Source organism: Pelodiscus sinensis, chromosome 14 (genome assembly GCF_049634645.1).
Source record: "Pelodiscus sinensis isolate JC-2024 chromosome 14, ASM4963464v1, whole genome shotgun sequence".
NCBI classification, from domain to species: domain Eukaryota; kingdom Metazoa; phylum Chordata; order Testudines; family Trionychidae; genus Pelodiscus; species Pelodiscus sinensis.
The window spans coordinates 21,646,817-21,666,770 of NC_134724.1; the positions used below are offsets into that span (position 1 = coordinate 21,646,817).

The 19,954-nt window shown below is 43.4% G+C and overlaps 1 protein-coding gene across 9 annotated transcripts in view; it reads left to right on the forward strand.

Moving 5' to 3' along the window:
* Window positions 1-19,954, forward strand: part of FAM227B (family with sequence similarity 227 member B) — a 225,148-nt gene that overhangs the window by 28,282 nt on the left and 176,912 nt on the right. For 7 of the 9 annotated variants that reach the window (XM_075897177.1, XM_075897178.1, XM_075897176.1 and 4 more), the window contains 4 exons: window positions 2,395-2,439; window positions 5,113-5,217; window positions 16,661-16,759; window positions 17,639-17,740. In XM_075897177.1, the coding sequence (XP_075753292.1) occupies window positions 2,395-2,439; window positions 5,113-5,217; window positions 16,661-16,759; window positions 17,639-17,740 (351 nt within the window). The remainder of the gene's footprint in view (window positions 1-2,394; window positions 2,440-5,112; window positions 5,218-16,660; window positions 16,760-17,638; window positions 17,741-19,954) is intronic. The other 2 variants (XM_075897180.1, XM_075897182.1) reach the window with 2 other exon arrangements.

The following is a 19,954-nucleotide window of genomic DNA, read 5'->3' on the forward strand; positions in this document are numbered from 1 at the left end:
CATGTATTCACACACATTATACTATCCATGACAAACAACCACCAGACACTATCATCACCCACTATCACTGGGCCATGGCCTCCACGACTGCTTTTCTCAAAAATGTGCCTCTAGAGGACATTTGCAAGGCAGCCATCTGGTCATCTGACCACACGTTTGCAAAACACTACTTGTTTACTTCTGTCATCTATGGCTGTCGCACAAGTGGTGTTATTCTCAGTGACAGTGGCAGGGCTCCAAACCCACTTCTATGATTCATGCTTTGTAGTGACTAATGCTTTGTAGTCACCCAGAGCGGAGCACCCACAAGGTACGTCTAGACTACACCTCTCTGTCGACAGAGAGATGTAGATTAGGCACGTTGAAATTGCTAATGAAGCAGGGATTTAAATATCCTGCACTTCATTAGCATAAACATGACCACCGCTTTTTTTTTGAAACGGAGGTATAGTCTAGACACAGCCACAGGGACATCACTTGAAGAAGAAAAGGGAGTTACTCACCTGTTCAATAATGGGAGTTCTTCGAGATGTGTGTCCCTATGGGTGCTCCACTACCCTCCCACCTTCCCCTGCTTTGGAGCCTTCTGGTCTAGTGGCAAGGGTAGAGAAGGAAGGAAGGGGGCCGTGCCGTGTGCGTGCCTAGCAGACACCAATGGCACAAGGAGGTGCCAAGGCATGGATACGGCACAGCAGGATGCTGCTGAAAACATCTCCAGTTGCCAGCATGAGGAACACTCACAGGGACACACATCTCGAAGAACCCCTGTTACTGAACAGGGTGAGTAACTCTCTTGCATGTGTGGGAGTACGCAGTTAGCCAGGCCTATCCTGGTACCAGGTGGCTGTGTGTGGCCCTGATGGGGGCACAGGTAGAGGGGCATGCATAGTGTGTGATGGGGGCAGCAGCCAGCAAACTGGGTGGTTTTCTGGGTGAGTGGGTGCAGGGTCAAGCACATTTTTAAATATCCAGTTTTTAATATTTTTTCTAACATAATTAAATTTTATATACACACATTGGGGTGTTTTGACCCCTGTTCGCTACGCTCGCCAAGCCCCGTCTCTGGGGTTAGGCAGGCCCAGCTCTCCCCACAGACACCTAGAAGGGGCGGGCTGGGGCCGCAGCCATCCCAGGCCTCTGAGCCCCTCCCGTCCTGGCTGCAGCCAGCCTAAACCTCTTGACCATCCTCTGGCTGCCGGAGGAGGGCCAGGGCAGCGCAGTCCACGCAGATCGCAGTCTCTCAGCCCACTTCCACGGTCGGTTTCTTGGAGGAAGGCCAGGGGCCAAGCCAGCCATGGCAGTTAGGTCTCTCCCCCAGTGGCACACATCCAAACAAATGCACATGGCATCAATATTGGTGCACAAGATTAAACTCACTCCCATCGTGGATGGAAAATCTTTCAGGGAATACTGGTAAAGACCTAATTTTTCAAAGGAGCTTCTGTCATGCATTTCAGACAGAGATTGTGGCCTGCCCTATATGATTACATAGATAAAACTACTCAAAAATATGATCATGTTTTATATTGTCAGATAATATTTTGTAGTATAGATAAGATAGACCTAAGGCTTTTGAATGCCGCATGTCATTGTTGCTGGCAAGAGTAAGTCTCAGGTCCGACACTGGGTTCTCAAAGTACAAAAAACGCTACGCAGGTATCTGTCAAACACAAGCAGTTATTTCCTGACAGCTAACAGCTGCACCCCTTCACTAGAAGGGCAACATAACAAAGAAGTGGCATATCTTATGTCCCTTCCTTCTAGCTGGGGATCCCAAGTTGGCTGCAGACGAAGTGGGAGGTTGTCTCAGCTTCTAAGGCGCCGGTACCCAAAGCCCATCGATGAGGTCCAAATTGCTGTGCTTTGGTGCAGCCTTAAATACAGTTCTCTTGCCTTGTTTTTCAGTTTGGAAATTTCCAGGGGTTACTCATTACGTGCTGATGTAGGGCTCAGCTGTTAGTTATTGATCTGGTTCTGATCTAGTTCTACTTGTTCTTTGGCCTTGTTTACATGATCAGTATGTTAGGGTAAACAGAATTGTTTATGCATTCTTGTCCTTTCCCTTTATCTTATACTTGTTCTTGCTATACTGGCAACAATGCTTATCTTAAATGGTGTATGTTCCCAAAGACTTGCTTCTGGCTCATTAGATATAGGGGAAAGGGAAAGGGGGGAAAGAATGCAGGCCTCGCCACTCCTAAACTTGCACGTACAAAGTTCTTCTGCAATTAACTCCTACAGTCATATTTTTCAAGTTGAAGTTATATTTAGACTGTTTTAATTCCTGACTTAGCTGAAAGTATTTCCCTTTGTCTGAGAATACAAAATGTTTAATTCATGGTAAGAAGTACATTTAATATTACTTTTGAATGGTTTGTTTAAAATATTTTTTAGGTCGATAAAAACATCAGTGAGGAATCAAGCAGAAAAAATGTTAAGGTATATTTGCTAAACATATCATAAAGTAGATTGCAGTATTAAATCAAACCAATAGTATGTAAATCAATGACAATTTAGGGAAATAAAGGAATACAGAATTAGGTCATATATATAATGATCCAATGATCCTATAAATATATAGATATAGATATATATATATAGATATATATATAAAGATCCAATCTTATTTTTATTAATTATGTACATTTAGATATACCACATACTGGAAAATCCAATTGTGGTATGAATGTGTAGAGCCCTGCATGGATACAAAATTTGTATCTGCACCCACATCTATGTCTGCATAAGTGAGCATGTATATGTCATTGACATCTGTGTATGTGTATACCCACAGATATAAAGCAGTTATTTTCAAATGTGTAGTGTTCTAGATACAAAATTTGTCTCTACATTTGCATCTATATCTGCAAAAGTGAGCTGTGGACACCCATGGATAAAAAGCGGATATCTGAGATTTGCAAGGTTCTATGAATGTGTTGATTTAATTGACATGTCATATATGAATACTTGGGGCCTAATTTTTGGATTTTTCCAATCTGTGTTTAACGAGGGATCTATGGAGGAAGCAAAGGTGGCTGTGTGTCAGTTTTAAATTGTCCTGATTCCTATGGCTGTTTGGGGCTACTTGTAGCCACTCAGTCTCCCAGAAATCTCTCTCTGCCAGAAGGAGCCCCTTCACTACTAGTATGATGGACTTAATTGGGTGCTAACTGGGTGAGCCCACCTAGGCCCACTCATAGATATGCCCCTGCTGAGCCACCCTGCCCCCAGAATATTTTCTCCAGCCCCCTAAGTCTGCTTCTGCCATAAGTTAAAGGATCCTTTAACCAAATCTGGCTACAAGGGACCACTGGGCCAAAGATTACGACATCTTCCATTAGAACAGGAGTGGTCAAATACTGGCCCAGTGGCCGGATCTAATTTGCTAGGGTTAGCTCCTAGCAGGCCCCCATCACTATATTTACCTGCATGACTGCAGGTACTGGCAATTGCAGCTCCTATTGGCCATGGATTGTTGTTCCCAGTCAATGTGAGCTGTAGGAAGTGATGTCTCAGTCTGCGCTGATTCCCACTGCTCCTATTCACCAGGAATCCATGGCCAACAGAAGTTGCGATTGCTGGTACCTGCGGCTGTGCAGGTAAATATAGCGGTGGTGGCCCGCCTGGGGCTAACCCTAAAGGACTACTGCCATGCTATTGCCCACCCCTACATTAGAGGCATCAATGTAATTATTTGCATAAGTAAAGTTAGTAATAGGTGTCAGTATTGTGGAACTGAGCACTAAAATATTAACTGAGCAAATTTCATGGAAATAATATGAAATAAAAACAGATGTAAATTTCTATCATAATTCATTAATGAGCTAATTAAGGTAAGAAAAATAGCAAATCAGGTTCTGTGGTTTTTTTGAGACTTCCCTAAAGTAAAGAGCCAAAAGACGCTCCTATGCATTGCATAAGTAATTTTACTGACATCACTAGATCAGGACCCACTTATCTCACAAGAGTGGTATTATCAAATAGAGTGGTAATATCTGCATAGATCCGAACACATTTATAAATGCTAAGCATTTTTATTAATTTTATTTTGCTTTCTGTGCTCTGAAATATAAACCGACCCACTTCCTGGCGTAAAATGAAAATCATACATCATATTCCAATTATACAAGGTGATGTCATGCAGAAGGAGATTTTTTTTTAACTACAGCCATGGACTCTGCTGGGACACTATCTGCTATGCATTTGCTACACAATTAACAGAATGACTGCAATATCATGGAAATGAAGGCAGAGTCTGAGAAGTAGAAAATATTGCTGACTTAAATATAAAAACAAAGCAAAACACCTTGACTGGAGTTTCACACTAAATAATTTTGAGACAAGTACATAAAGGCAAAATATTTACTAATGATCAGGGAACAATTCCTTGATGTACCTTGAATGATCGATAACTGGACCTCTTACTGAGGCTATGTCTAGACTGTAGGCTTCTTTCAGGAGAAGCTTTTCCAGAAGAGATCTTCCAGAAAAACTTCTTTCGAAAGAGAGTGTCCACACAGAAAATGCGATCTGCTTTTTCGAAAGATAATGTCCACATTGATTGGATGCTATCTTGCATTTAAGTTGTGATTACTATGGACGGAGTGGCCACGAGGGCACCTGTGCTTTTTACTGGAAGCCTCTTCTTTTGAAAAAAAACAACCCCCTCTTCCCTGTCCACACATGCCTTTTTCTGAAAGAGCTCTTTCGGAAAAAGGATTATTCCTCATAGAAAGAGGTTTACCACTGTCAGAAAAACCCCTGCATTCTTTCGACTTTCTGTTGAAAGAATTCAATTGCAGTGTGGACGTAAGTGTAATTCTTCTGGAAAAATGGCCATTTTTCCAGAAAAACTCTGCAGTGCAGACATACCCTGACTCTGGGCCATCAAAGAAAGCAATTGGTAAAGAAAATGCTACTGAAAAAAATTGGACTCCCAACAATGGAACATTTCCATTGTAGGGTAACTGTCTTCAGTTTCAGTTTAGAAAAAAATATTGTGGATATATTTGAAGAGATAGTCTCTCTCTCTCTCTCTCCCTCTCTCTCTCTCTCTCTTCTGAGAATATATCAGGAGTGCAATAATTAAGAATTAATCATTTTTCCTTTTAGAATTATAGATACCCAGGTTTCAAGTTAAAACAGCTTACAGAACTACCAAGACACTTGGAAGCAGCAAAACTTTGGGATTTGGTTATAAAAGCTCAGAATTTCAAAGTATGTACACTTTACTCCAGCTTGCTAAATAGAAACTTCTAACATAAAGTATCAGCAAAGTTTTGTGGTTCATATCTTTAATAAGCATATATTTTAAAATATTCATATTCCATTTTTTCTTTAAGTTTTTTAACTCATAAAAGATGCCAGATTGAGAAATATGGACAATGAAGTCCATTATTTATCCACACAACAGGATCACCTCATGCAGTAGCAGTAAAAGTTTCCCCTCAAAGCTTTTTCTTGTGTTTCAAACTAATCTATTATTAGATTGGGGGAAAACTACATTAAAATAACATTAGGTTGCAAAATCAAACATTTGGAAGAAGCCCCAGATCTTCAAAGATATTTAGATACCTAACTCCCATTGAAATTAATCGGTGTTAGGCATCTCAGTACCTTTAGTGATGTGGACCAAACAGTCAAAATTAGGGTTGCCTATATAACCGAAATTCAGCCTCCTTCTATATATGCATTATGTCTTTAATTACATGATCTCATGGTATTTTTGCACAGAATCCATGCCTCATGTAGTGTGCAAGATGGACAGTGTACAGGGAATAAATCAGGCCTTTATAGTGCATGAAGCCATTTTCTACAGGACTCCTGCTGTGAGGATCCATTGACCTGAAACCCAGGTCTGAAGGTTCCTCAGTGGCTGCCTTGTCCACAGCAAAAATACAGCCACATCTACACTTTGAATAGTAATAGAAATGTAGCCGTGTTAGTCTGGTATAGCTGAAGGAAAATGCAGGACTATGTAGCACTTTAAAGACTAACAAGATGATTTATTAGATGATGAGCTTTCGTGGGCCAGACCCACTTCCTCAGATCAAATAGCGGAAGAAAATAGTCACAACCATATATACCGAAGGATACAATTAAAAAAAATGAACACATATGAAAAGGACAAATCACATTTCAGAACAGAAGGCGGATGCGGGGGGAGGGGAAGGAAGGAAGGTAAGTGTCTGTGAGTTAATGATATTAGTGGTGTGGAAAGTTAGATGTCTGTGAGCTAATGGTATTAGAGGTGATAATTGGGGAAGCTATGCTGGTAATGGGTAAGATAGTTGGGGTCTTTGTTCAATCCGCCCCCCCGGAGAGTGTCCAGGATAGATCAGTAGTGAGCGTGCCAATACCAGAGATGATGGGACGTCCGGGGTGTCCAGGTTTATGGATCTTGGGAAGCAGATAGAACAATCCTGGTTGGGGGTCAGAAGGTGTTTCTGTGTGGATTTGTTCCCGAGTAGCTGTGGGGAGGCTTTTAAGGAGACAGTGTAGTTTCACAGAAACACCTTCTGACCCCCGACCAGGATTGTTCTATCTGCTTCCCAAGATCCACAAACCTGGACACCCTGGACGTCCCATCATCTCTGGTATTGGCACGCTCACTACTGGTCTATCCAGCTATGTAGACTCTCTTCTCAAACCCTTCGCAACCAACACCCCCAGCTATCTCCGAGACACTACTGACTTCCTAAGGAAACTACAAAACATCGATAACCTCCCCAATAACACCATCCTTGCCACCATGGATGTAGAAGCTCTATACACCATCATCCCACATGAAGACGGATTACAAGCAATTAGAAACACTATCCCAGAGGACACCACTGCCAACCTGATAGCAGACCTATGTAACTTTGTTCTGACCCACAATTATTTCCAGTTTGAGAACAACTTATACCTCCAGATCTGCGGCACAGCCATGGGTACACGCATGGCCCCACAGTATGCTAACATCTTTATGGCTGACCTAGAACAACGTTTCCTCAACTCCCGTCCCCTCTCACCCCTTCTCTACTTATGCTACATCGATGACATTTTTATGATCTGGACGCATGGCCAAGAAACACTGGAGATATTCCACAGAGATTTAACAACCTACACCCCACCATCAGCCTCAGCCTGGACCATTCTACACGAGAGGTCCACTTCCTGGACACCACAGTACAAATCAACAATGGAAAATTAGACACCACTCTCTACAGAAAACCCACTGACTCATACAGTTACGTACATGCTTCCAGCTCCCATCCAGAACACACCATACGATCTATCGTCTATAGCCAAGCCCTTCGATACAACCGCATGTGCTCTAATCCCACTGACAGGGACCAGAAGCTTCAGGATCTCTACCAAGCATTTATAAATCTCAACTACCCACCTGGAGAAATAAAAAAGCAAATTGAAAGAGCCAGAAGAATACCTAGAAACCATCTACTTCAAGACAGACCCAAGAAAACCAACAATAGAACACCACTTGTCATCACCTACAACCCCCAACTTAAACCTGTCCAACACATTATCAATAAACTACAGCCTATACTGGAACAGGATACCATACTCCAAGAGGCTCTGGGAGACAGACCCATAGTCTCCTATAGACAACCACCTAACCTCAAGATGATTCTTACCAACAACCACAGGACATACCAAACTAATACCAACCCTGGTACCTTCCCTTGCAACAAACCCCGTTGCCAGCTTTGTCCACATATTCATTCTGCTGATACCATTATTGGACCTAACCAAGTGAGTTATAAGATCAAGAACACATATTCCTGCGCATCCAGAAATATAATTTATGCTATCATGTGCCGAAAGTGTCCGTCTGCTATGTACATTGGACAAACGTCTCAGACACTTCGCCAAAGGATTAATGCCCACAAAACAGATATCAGACAAGATCACAAAGAAAAAACAATTTCTTGCCATTTCAACCAGAAAGGATACTGTCTCAACGACTTCACCACCTGCGTTCTTCTACAAAGACCTTTTACATCTGCACTTGAAAGGGAATCCTCTGAACTGTCATTGATGTTAAAATTCGATGGGGGGCGGATTGAACAAAGACCCCAACTATCTTACCCATTACCAGGATAGCTTCCTCAATTATCACCTCTAATACCATTAGCTCACAGACATCTAACTTTCCACACCTCTAATATCATTAACTCACAGACACTTACCTTCGTTCCTTCCCCTCCCCCCCCCCGCATCCGCCTTCTGTTCTGAAATGTGATTTGTCCTTTTCATATGTGTTCATTTTTTTTAATTGTATCCTTTGGTATATATGGTTGTGACTATTTTCTTCCACTATTTGATCTGAGGAAGTGGGTCTGGCCCACGAAAGCTCATCATCTAATAAACCATCTTGTTAGTCTTTAAAGTGCTACATAGTCCTGCATTTTGCTTCATCTGCACTTTGAGTTTAGGTCAAAGTAAGCTGCATTAGGTTGATTTTATAATGAATGTGTCTACACTGCCACGCCTCTTCCGCCAACCTTAAGGGCTTTTAAATTCGACTGCTGTACTCGGCCTTGATGAAAGGAGTAGTGATAAATTCAACCTTCCAAGGTCAAATTTGGGGTAGTGTGCTCACAGTGCAGTTCAATTTGATGGCTTTGGCCTCGGAGATGTGTCCCACAGTCAGGTCTGCCAGTAGGTGGCGTAAAGGGAGCAGTTGTCCTGGGCCCAGCAATTTAAAATAGTGCGAGGCTTCAAGCCACCACTGCGAAGGCAGCAATGGCATCTGGAGCGCTGGGCCCTTTAAATCGCCACTGGAATGCTTTGCAATTCTTTGAAGTTTATGTCATAGCTACCCTTCGTGCCCTAGACTATGGGGGAAGGAGGAATGTCTGGAAAGCCTTTCTCTCAGCTCCAAGGGATGGCTCATGGTGGAGAAATCTGTCATTCTCACAGCTTTGATTGCTACCCAGGGCAATTATAATAAACAATGTGTCCTTGTGCTTCCTCCTTCCTGATGTTATCAGAGGGTATGTCTACACTAGCCCCCAGTTCAATCTAGTGAGGCTAATGAGGGCTACCGAAATTGCAATCCCGTGCTTCATTAGCATGTTCCCGGCCGGTCGCCATTTTTTAAATTGACTAGCCCAAAGAAGCTGCCCGTGTCTACACGCGGCAGTGAAATGGGATTCCAAATTAAAGCCCCAAATTGAATTAGCTGTTAAACCTCATTCCAGGAGGAATAACTGTTAATTCAATTTAGGGCTTTAATTCGGAATCCCGTTTCACTACCACCTGTTACTTCGGGCTAATCAATTTAAAAAATGGCAACTGGCTGGGAACATGCTAATGATGCGCGGGATATTTAAATCCCATGCTTCATTTGCAATTTCGGTCGCCCTCATTAGCCTCTCTAGATCGAACTAGGGGGCTAGTGTAGACATACCCAGAATCTTGTTATGTCCGCAACTCCTTTTCTATTCAGTGATGCTTGTGTTAACTGTGTAGCCTAAATAAAAGTGCACGATTTCAAAGCAGTAGAATCTTTATACACTGTACCAACTGCATTTTGGGGGGAGGAGGGATGTTGTTTTACAAGGTCATATATGTATAACAAGGGACAACATAGTAATGATCAGCACACATAACTCTCACATCATTGTCTGGTCATTCATAAAACTGGTTTACAGAGCCTCTCTGATGTGCAGTGTTCTTCGATGTGCTCTTCATATTTCCCTGGTGTATGGCTTCTCATAATTGGCCACCAAGCGATCTGCCTCAACTCCCCACCACACCAGAAACTTTTCTCCCATACTTTCACAGATATTACCAGCACATAGTAAGCAGCAACAACAATGAGAATGTTGCTTTCTCTGAGATCTAACTTAGTCAATAACGGCACTGCCCACCTGTAGTTGACCTGCTCCTTAGTGCTGTCCAGGCTGCCTGTGTACAGCTTCATGAGTCATGGGAGCAAGGAGTAAGTTAGCTCTTCCAGAATATCATTTCAGTGTCACCAAAGATAATTTTCCAGTCTGGGAAGAAAGTTCCATCTTGCAGCTTTCTGAAGAGATCGGAGTTCCTAAAGATGTGCACGTCATACATTTCCACTTCATGTTGGTGTTGGTGAGACAGCCCTTACGATCCACCAATGCTTGCAACATCATTGAGAAGTACCCCTTGTGGTTTGTGTACTCTTTGGCAAGGTGGTCTGATGTCAAGATAGGGATATGCATTCTGTTTTTTACCCCACCATAATCCCAACATAGCAAAGTTCTGCACATTTCCCAGAGTCACTATTCTTCCAATAAGTGGATATATTGCCTTGGCAACTTGATCACAGTAGCCCCCACTGTAGATTTACCTACTCTGAATTGATCCCTGACTGAGTGATAGCATTCTGGCATTGGAAGCTTACACAGGGTTATTGCCACTCAGAGCTTGTCTCCACTGTACTAGGGATCTGTGGTGCAGCAATTGATCGACTGGGTATCAATTTATCACATCTGCTTAGATGTGATAAGTTGATCTCTGTGTGTTCTCCCATCAACACCTGGTACTCCACCAAAAAAAAAAGAGTAGCTAGAGTTGATGGAAGAGCAGCCCGCACCAACCTTACCACATGCAATGGTAAATATGTTGACTTCAGCTATGCTGGAGGTTAGTATAAACAAGATCTCACTTCTCAACTGTCAGCGTGCATCTCATTTTGGTATTGCTGTGTGTCACGATGGAAGAAACAATTCACAAAGTTCAGTGAAAGTGGCCTTATGCATGCAAAATTTTCGCATCTACTGGTCCTTGTCCCACAGCTGCATAATTATGCGGTCCCTCCAGTCTGTGCTTGACTCATAGTAATAGAATCAGCATTCCATTGTGTCAACATGTCTGACTGCTACCAGAATATGCCAATTGCTCTATTCAATGGGTTCCTGCACATCTGTATGTGTGGTCTCCTCACTTTCTTCCTTGCACAGGCAGATGTTGGGTAGGCTCTGGACAAACCACAGGATAATGTATGAGATGTTTGCAATGCCTGCCACAGCAGTGTGCAGCTAAGCGTATGTGATGGGGTGTATCTACCCTGCACTATTGAGCAGAGTTTGCAGGGGTATATACTCTGATAGAGAGACATTTGCTATGAACTGAGCCTACAGGTCGCGTTTGTCCTGGAAAAAGGGGCAGCGACCCAAACTTTGGGGACGTCTGGACTGTTGAGGGGCACCTGCCCCTCGACATCATGGTCCATGATTGCCATATTATGGTGTCTGTGTGGATAACCTGGGGAAAAAAGGGTGCAAAATGATTGTTTACCATTGTTTTCAAGGAGAAAGAGAAGGGTGGGGGGAGTAAGTACATCGTGGGAAGTTGACATCAAGTACCCAGAACCACCCATGACAATGTTTTTGTCCAATCAGGCATTGAGAGCCTAACTCAAAATTCAAATGAGCAGCAGAAACTGTGGGATGGCTAGTCACAGTGCATCACTGCGTGAGTCAATGTTAGCCATGGTAGTGGGCATATACTCTGTCAACTGAATGTGCTTAGTGAGGACATGCATGTTCAGCTTTGTTAAATTGGATTATAAATGTCAACTTCAATAAGTCATTGATGTCCTGACTGGCAGAGCCTACTGCATTGTCTGTTTGCCCTATGGACAACATGGAGTGGCTGTCTGTGCACCCAGGTGGCTTTCTAGCTTCCTGCTGCACACTACTCATACCTTGCCTCATTGCTGGTTTCTGGCCCAGTCCTGTTCATGAAGCCAAGCCTTCCTTCTGGTTCCTGGTCCACTGCTCTGATCCTAACTCCTTATCCTGCTTTGGTTCCTATTTTTCCACTCCACTACTGGCAGCTTACCCTGCCTCTGTTCTACTAACCTTACTTTGGCAGAGTCATTTGGCTCTGACATAGTGCAAACTCATTGACCTTGATTCCAATCTGATAGTATGGTGTGACATTCTACTGCTACTTTTGGCCTTGGACCCTCTGAACTGAACTGAACTCAGATTATGTCCCTTATAACTCAGACCCTGGCTTTGACCCATACCTTGCACGTGAGATCCCCATACCTAGCCCAAGTGAGAGGAAAGTAAGAGTGACCATACTGCAAAACACCATTCAAGCTACACAGAGTGATTGGATTATCAAAGTGATTCTGTGAGACAGTAATAAGTTGCTGTAATTCAAGTTCCTGCATCTTGTTGCATTACTAGCACAGCAGTACTCAAACTTTAACACATACACACCACAATTCTCCAAGACACTATCTAGCTGAAATGTAAAGCATCACTTAATTTGGCTAGAGGTTTGTTTTTGTTTGTGTACAGGAATCAGGTTAGGGAAAAATTCAAGTTACACCTTGAGCTAACAGTTCAGGGAAGACAAGCCCTTTGTTTCTTCTGAAGAGTGCACATGGATTCTCCTCTTAGTGCTCATGCACCCTATTTGTACAAACGAATCTTTTGGCCAGTAGTGCCCACTAGGGCTATGCCCGCTGTATGTTGCACCTGCCACCCAAGAGCATAAAAGGTGGAACAATCCCTGCTATCCCTCAGTTCCTTTTTGCCTCCTGTGACAGCAAGAATGAACCCTTCCAGTGTCCACCTACTTCTCTGTGCTAATGCTAACTATTATTATTAATTATTTAGTTCTTAGTGAATAGTTTTAGTTATTTTTTTGCAAGTTGGCACCAAAATCAGATTTTTTTTTTGGCGAGATATTCAGCTTTTCTCTTCTAGCCAGTAGAGATGCTCAAACAATATGGAAAAAATCAAATTCGCAATGTTCAAAATCTCCTTCAATGCCATTCACCTGCCTCTTTTGTTTAGTAGAGAAACAGCAAACAATGTCCCAAGGGAAAGAAATCTTAAGAGAAACAGTTAAGGGCAGCTAGAATTCTCAAAGGGACAACATTAAAGGAATAACCACAAACTATCCCAAATCAGAGGAAAGATGGGAAGAAATAAATATAGCTGCATCAGGAGCTCTTTAATTACCTGAAAATTAAAAAGGAATAATAAAAAGAGTGAAAACAAGGACCAATTGCTAAGATAAGTATAAAAGAAGAGCAGAAGCATGTAGGGACAAAATCAGAGAAGCATAGAATGTGTTACAACCAGAGAGAGACATAAAAGGCAATAAAAAGGTTATATAAAATCAGTAGAAGTAGGATGAAGGAAAGTGTAAATCCATTACTTAACAAGGAAGAAGGGATAGTAATCTATGGCACAAACAGTGTGTAAGTGCTTACAAATATCTACAATATCTCTGACAGATATTTATCTAACATGTTCTTAAAAATTTCCAGTGACAAGAACTACACAACCTTTCTTCGCTATTCTTACAGTTCGTTTTCCTAGGCTGTGTCTACATTGGCACCCCTTTCCGGAAAAGGGATGCTAATGTAGACTTCGGAATTGCAAATTCCGCAGGGGACTTAAATATCCCCCGCGGCATTTGCATTTACACGGCTGCCGCTTTTTTCCGGCCAGTCTAGTAGGAATAAGAAATCCTCCGGAAAAGGGCTTATTTTCCGGAGAATCACGTCTAGACTGGCGCTTTTCTCCAGCTTATCCCCAAGCTGGAAAAAAGCAGCAGCCATGTAAATGCAAATGCCGCGGGGGATATTTAAATCCCCCGCGGAATTTGCAATTCCGAAGTCTACATTAGCATCCCTTTTCCGGAAAGGGGTGCCAATGTAGACACAGCCCCTGAGTATGTCTACAGTACATCAACTAGAGTATGTCTACACTACAAAGTTAATTCGAAATAACGGCTGTTATTTCGAATTAACCTCAATAGTGTCTACACATGCAAACCGCTATTTCGAATTTAATTCGAAATAGAGGAGCACATATTTTGAATTTGGTAAACCTCATTCTACAAGGAGTAATGCCAAATTCGAAATAGCTAATTTGAATTAAGTGCTGTGTAGACACTTAATTCAAAATAGGGGGCCTTCAGCCCTCCCAAGGAGCCCTGGTGGCCACTCTGGGTCAAACCAGGAAAACTCCTCTCCTCTCCCCCCCCCCAGCCCCGGGCCCTTAAAGGGGTAGAGTCTGGCCACTGGGCACGTGCGAGCCAGAGGCCTGCATGCAGACAGACAGCCCTGACAGCTCTGCACCCAGTGGTCAGACGATGAGCCGGGCAGCCAGCACCAGTCCAGTGTCCCCCGCCCAGTCCCCCAGTGCCCAGGGGCCAGCCAGGGGCCATAGACGGCGCGCCCCCGCCTGGACTGGTGCGGAGATCATGGACCTCATTGAAGTGTGGGGGGAGGCCCCCAATGTCCGTGATCTCCACACCAGTCAAAGGAATGCCACCATCTATGGCCGCATAGCGGCCTCCATGGCCTGCAAGGGACAGAGGCGCACCCAGGAGCAGCTGCACCTGAAAATAAAGGAGCTCAGGCAGCCATACACCAGGGCCACTAGGGGCAGCACTGCATCAGGGGCTACCACCTGCCCCTACTTCCCAGCCCTTGGCCGAATCCTGGGGGGCGGGGTGGTCCGCGCCAGCCCGGGGGGCAGCAAGCTGGGAGCTGAGGGCCCTGACCTGGGCGCAGCAGAAAGGCTACCACCAGCTGTCCCGGCACCGGAGTCGGCAGGGTCGTCTGGGGAGGCCATACCAGGTAAATGCCAGCACTGTCCCCTACCCAGGGGGAAGTGGGGAGGGAGACCAGGGATCGCGCACATGGGCCATGCCTCTCACGGATAACGCAGCCACCTATGCACATGCGGACACGTGCCGTGCCACCCTTGGGCAGGTGGCTCCAGCTGCATGCCACACAGGGGCCGTGGCCTGATAGCCGCACGTGTGTATGAAGAGACCCAACATACTCCCGACCTCGGGGTGGGACACAGCAGGACGCCCTCCCTTTACATGCCCCCTCTACATGGGGCAGGGACATCTCCCCCCTCCCTCCACCCCAGCTGCACTATACACAGCACAGAAGCACAGGTACGACCTCGGGGCAGCTCCCAGTCCTGTGCAAACACATCGGCTCTGACAATGCAAGGCACAGTCTCCCTCACCTCGTGGGGGACGGGGGGTTGGGCATCATCCACTGTGTCCCCAGGGAGAACTGACCACTTCTCTTCTTTCTCTACAGCCGCACCGCCCAGGACATGCTCCTGTACCCGCGGCCCCAGCAGGAGCAACACCACGCAGCAGAGGTACCAAGAGCAGTACCTGCAGGCCCTGTGAGCCCAGACCCGGATTGTGGAGCAGCGGGCGCAGGAAGAATGGGAGTTCCGGCGGGAGCTGCTTGCCCAGGGTCATGCCATCTGTCACCATCTGCAGGCCCTGGTGCAGAGAGTGCTGCCCCATGCCGGTCCCGCGCCTGATGCCCCCTCCCCAGCTACTGTTCCTTCTCCCAGTCCTGCCTCCTCTCCCACCTCTTCCTCCTCAACCTCCACACCCTCCTCCTCAATCTCCACCCCCCCCACCTCAACCTCCGTACCCTCCTCCCCATCCCCCCAGGGGTGCTGAGGCCCCCTTCCCCTGCAGTGCTGGGAAGCAGTTGGCCCTGCGAGACCCCCCACCCCTGAGTGATGAGCTTCCCCTCCCCCTTCTTCCCCTTGCTTCCCCCTTCCAGCTCCCTCCTCCAAGTTTTCCCCCTTCCCTCTCCCACCCTTTCTCCTCTCCGCTCCTGCCGCCCTTCCCAATCTCCCCAGAGTTTCATCCTCCCCAGTTTTGTTAAATAAATAGAGTTTGTATTTTTCAGACAAAAGTGCATTTTATTTGACATCAGGAAGGGGGGGGGGGCTAAGGAAGGGTAAGTGGAAGAACGAGAGGGCGGAATGGGGCACAAGCCCCCAGTGGGGCAGACCGGGGAGACTGTTAGCTCTCCTCAGGGTGGAAGCTCTCCCTCAGGGCCCCCTGGATCCTGACAGCCCCTCAATGGTCCTCCCGGATGGCATCCTGTAGACAGTGCAGCCAGGTTGCTGGCAACGTGTCCACGAGATGCAGCAGAGTCCCCAGGGGCAGGAATGGTTCCATGTTGTAGAGTGCCGTGGTGTCCCGAGTGAGGGCAAGCAGAGCACTCCGAGACACAAATGCTTTGCTGTCCCTCCTCCTCCCACCCCCCACCCCGCTTTGCCCAGGGGTCTGGTGAGTCTGTTGGTGTTATTACCTAAAGCTCACTAATATCTCTGCACAGGGGCCATGCACAGGTCATAATTTATGTCTGTTACCTAATGCAGAGGGGACTAAATGGAACCAATATATTAATTTGCTGTATTGATTTTGCTAACTGCATTCTTTTACTGTGAGGTATTGTTTTTAAATTACTATTGTGTTGAACTCATTTTTAGGATTCAAATGAAGAAGACACTACTTAAGACATCACTAATTTTATGTATCGCAGTTTTTGAGTGTCAAATTTGAGACATTTAGGACCTGAATTTCAGATGTGCTGGATATCTGTAACTCCCATCAAAGTCAATGCAAACTGCAAATGCTTGGCACTTAAGAAAATCAGGCTTTCAGCGTATCTACTTGAAAATGCTTTATTCCACATAATGGATAATTTTGAAAGAAACTGCTTCTCTTCATCTTAAAGCTAAGCTTTTCCCTCAAAAGGGGTTTCCCAATGTTTGCTGAAGCTAAGACTTTTTAAAATTTTGTCATGAAGTGTACCACTTAATAAATACATTAATAAATACATTCAACAGAAGATTTGTTTCAACAGGAAGAAGTTTTTAAAGTTTGGAAAAAGTTGTTTCTCTCAGAAGCATCTATTGCTGTTTTACAAGATTGTTTTTGGTGGTGGTTTCTTCAAAATTTTAAGGTATAAACATATGACACAAGTTACTCTTACATCTTTTCTAATCAAATGTACAAAATAAAGGTTTCTTGTGTTACAAAATCATCATCCATAGATTGAATAGATTCAATGGGAGCAGAAGTAGGCCCAGAATGAAATTGTTTAACTTTAACCTAATTGCCAAGGTTTTACTTTTAAAGATTCATTTAAATAGAAGCTTTATATTACTGAATAAGAAAGTAAAACTTTACACTAGCATTGACTGTTTACTTGAGCTTTGCTTAATTTATTTAATGATGCTAAAATTTATGCAAGTTTGTTCTGAAATACTTATATATAGGAACATAAAGCAAAAATGTCACTAATTTTATTACCTGGGACTATCAATATGTATATAAGTAACTGAATAGCCAAGGGAAAATACTCAGTACATTACAGGGCTTGCGAACTACTGGTGACTCAATACAGCACTTCAGCCCAAAATTGAAGGTAGTGCTTAAATAATAAAGACAATTATTAATAAGGAATAAATCCTTAATAAGGATAGATTTAACACATGCTTCAGTATAAGCAGGTGCTTAAGTGCTGTGCCAAATCAAGAGCTTTTGCAATAAATTAAGAAAACTGTTAATTTAAGGGGGGGGGAGAATACAGCAACATGTAAAATTACTTTGGGAATATGGATTACAATATTTTTCATGATACTATCAGATTAAATACTATTGCTAAAGCCACAGTTCAACATGGTATTTATGTACATGTCTAACTATAAACATGTGAGTCATCCCACTATCTGTAGTGGGATTACTCGCATGTATGAGTACCCTGCTGAGTCAGGGCCTAAATTCTGAACATCATGTGAATTCATAACTTCCTTATTTTTTGTTGCTTTTTCTTTTTAAGCCTAATCGAGAAAATCAAGATCACTTGTTTGACAGAATTGCAGACAGTTTTGTTTCACTTTTCCTATGCGTCCCCAGTGATACTAAAGATGCTTTTTTTCAGGTAAGGGTATGGTGACGTATGAGTTGCAATGATTAGTTATATGAGTCTGACAAGTTTTAAGGTTCTTCTTCTCTCTGGTAGATAGTGTGGAAAAATGCATTAATTGCATGGAAATTGGCATGTCAAAAGGAGAAAGCATACAGAAACAAGCTTCCTCACCCACATAACCACAAACATTCCCTGGTTGAACAAAAGGAAGTAGAAGTTAGGGAGCAGCAGCTTGCCCCATGAAAATTTTCAAAAGCATCACAGGACAAAAAGTCAGATTTTAAAGGGATTTAGGCACCAAAATAGGTAAATAGATGCCTAATTCCCCCACTTAGGTTCTGCTGACATTTTAAAGCTATGGCTGATGTGCCACATAATCTCTTTAGCTGACGAGGTACTTTGAGCACCTAAGTTTCTTCTAGTAAGGATTTACAAAGCAATCTAAGTGCTGCTGTCAGCTAACAGGCTGTTCAGAGCAGTAGTTGAAGCCCTGAAGTAAGAAAGAGAATGCCTACCTCACCTGCTGGGCCTTATCCTGTAGGTGTGCTCTGAGTACACCTGTTACCTGTCAGGCACTGGATGCAAGTCACTGATAAATGGGCGGAAGTGTATGTTTGTGGGGGAGGGGATAGAGCACAGCATCTGCACAAAAAACATCCAGGGCACAGGTAAATTTAAAACCAGAATGAGAGAGGTATCTAAAATGAGCATGGGAGAGAGAGAGAGAGAGAGAAAGAAAGAAAGAGAGAGAAAGCAAGCATTTTGGCAGGTAGAGAATGGGCTACCTAGGCAGTTGACCTGGCATAAATACCTAAGTACAAGAGAGGGTTTTTGCAACTGAGATCCTAGAAAGAGAGACTTTCCTCTCTCTGGCCTGTCAGCCAGGCATATAAAATCAGCTGCTTAGCTGCCTAAACCCTGCCTTCTCTGCCTTTCACTACTGGCTTCTGAAAATCCCTTTATTAGGTTCTTAACTCTCTCTATGTGTTGTATGAGGTGCCGTGGTGACAAACTCATTGCTGGGAATAACACTGGGTGGCAAGGCTCCTAGGAGTTAGGCTCAGAGTTGCAACACCTAAATCTCCTTTGTAAACCTAGCCTTGAAATACTTTTGGAAATGTTAGGCTCAGAGTTGCAACACCTAAATCTCCTTTGTAAACCTAGCCTTGAAGTACTTTTGAAAATGTTATCTTATGTAACATACTCCTACTGAAAAACACAATTCAGAATTCTATTAAATTACATATCAATTAATGCTGAAAACATAATTATCTACCTCTTAAGGTACACATTATCAGCTGGGCCTAACAAGAGGGATTGCAATCTTCCTTAGGATTAGTGGGGCAATCCTTATATAGGAGTTATGTGGATTATTTAAATAATTTAAATGAGGTTCTCAGATCCTGTGGTGATGATCACCAAAGAACATCCAATAAACTAGGATTGACTCTTGATTTTTCCTACAAGTAGTTCTCACTCTGAGAGGCTGTGGCACTTGGAACTCACTACAGTTTTGGGTTGTATTAAAGTTATTACAAGGCTATTTCGTCACAATTCACTCAGTACACAATTTTACAAACAATTTACTCTGACTAGATTTTTTCCTCCTGGGGGCCTTGTAGCCACAAAGTACTATAATTAACCATGAGAAAATTTAGTCATTTTAGTCAATGACCTATTTAGTCATTAGGTCTAGAAAGTCCATGTGCAAGTCCATGAGGTGTTGTTCTGCTTGAGGTGCAGTTGCCTCCCACTCACATGAAGAAATTAGAAGAAGAGATAATTACAAATATATTTGTATGGCATGTTTAGTATGCAACATATATCACAACATACCTTGGACCAGATTCTAGATATGATATAGGATTTAAATTTCACACTGATATGTGGCAGCAGCTGTGTTTTTTTTATGCAGCTTATGAAATTTAAAAGAAACTCATAGTTTTCAATTGTTGAAATGTTTGCATAGTATTTTCTTATGAAAATGTTATCTGAATAGATATTTTTAGCTTTATAAAAATGCTGACAGTGCAAAAGTTCATACGCAAATATTTGAACCTATGTAATCTAGGTAGACAAAACAGAGCTGTATGAGTGGAGGAGGGAGGGATAGAGAAAAAAGAGAGGAGAGTGACAACTTCTAATATTATGACAACATGCAGGCAATCTGAAATTAATACCTAGGTCAAACAATATGTGACTAATGAAATTTAATCCTAAAATAAA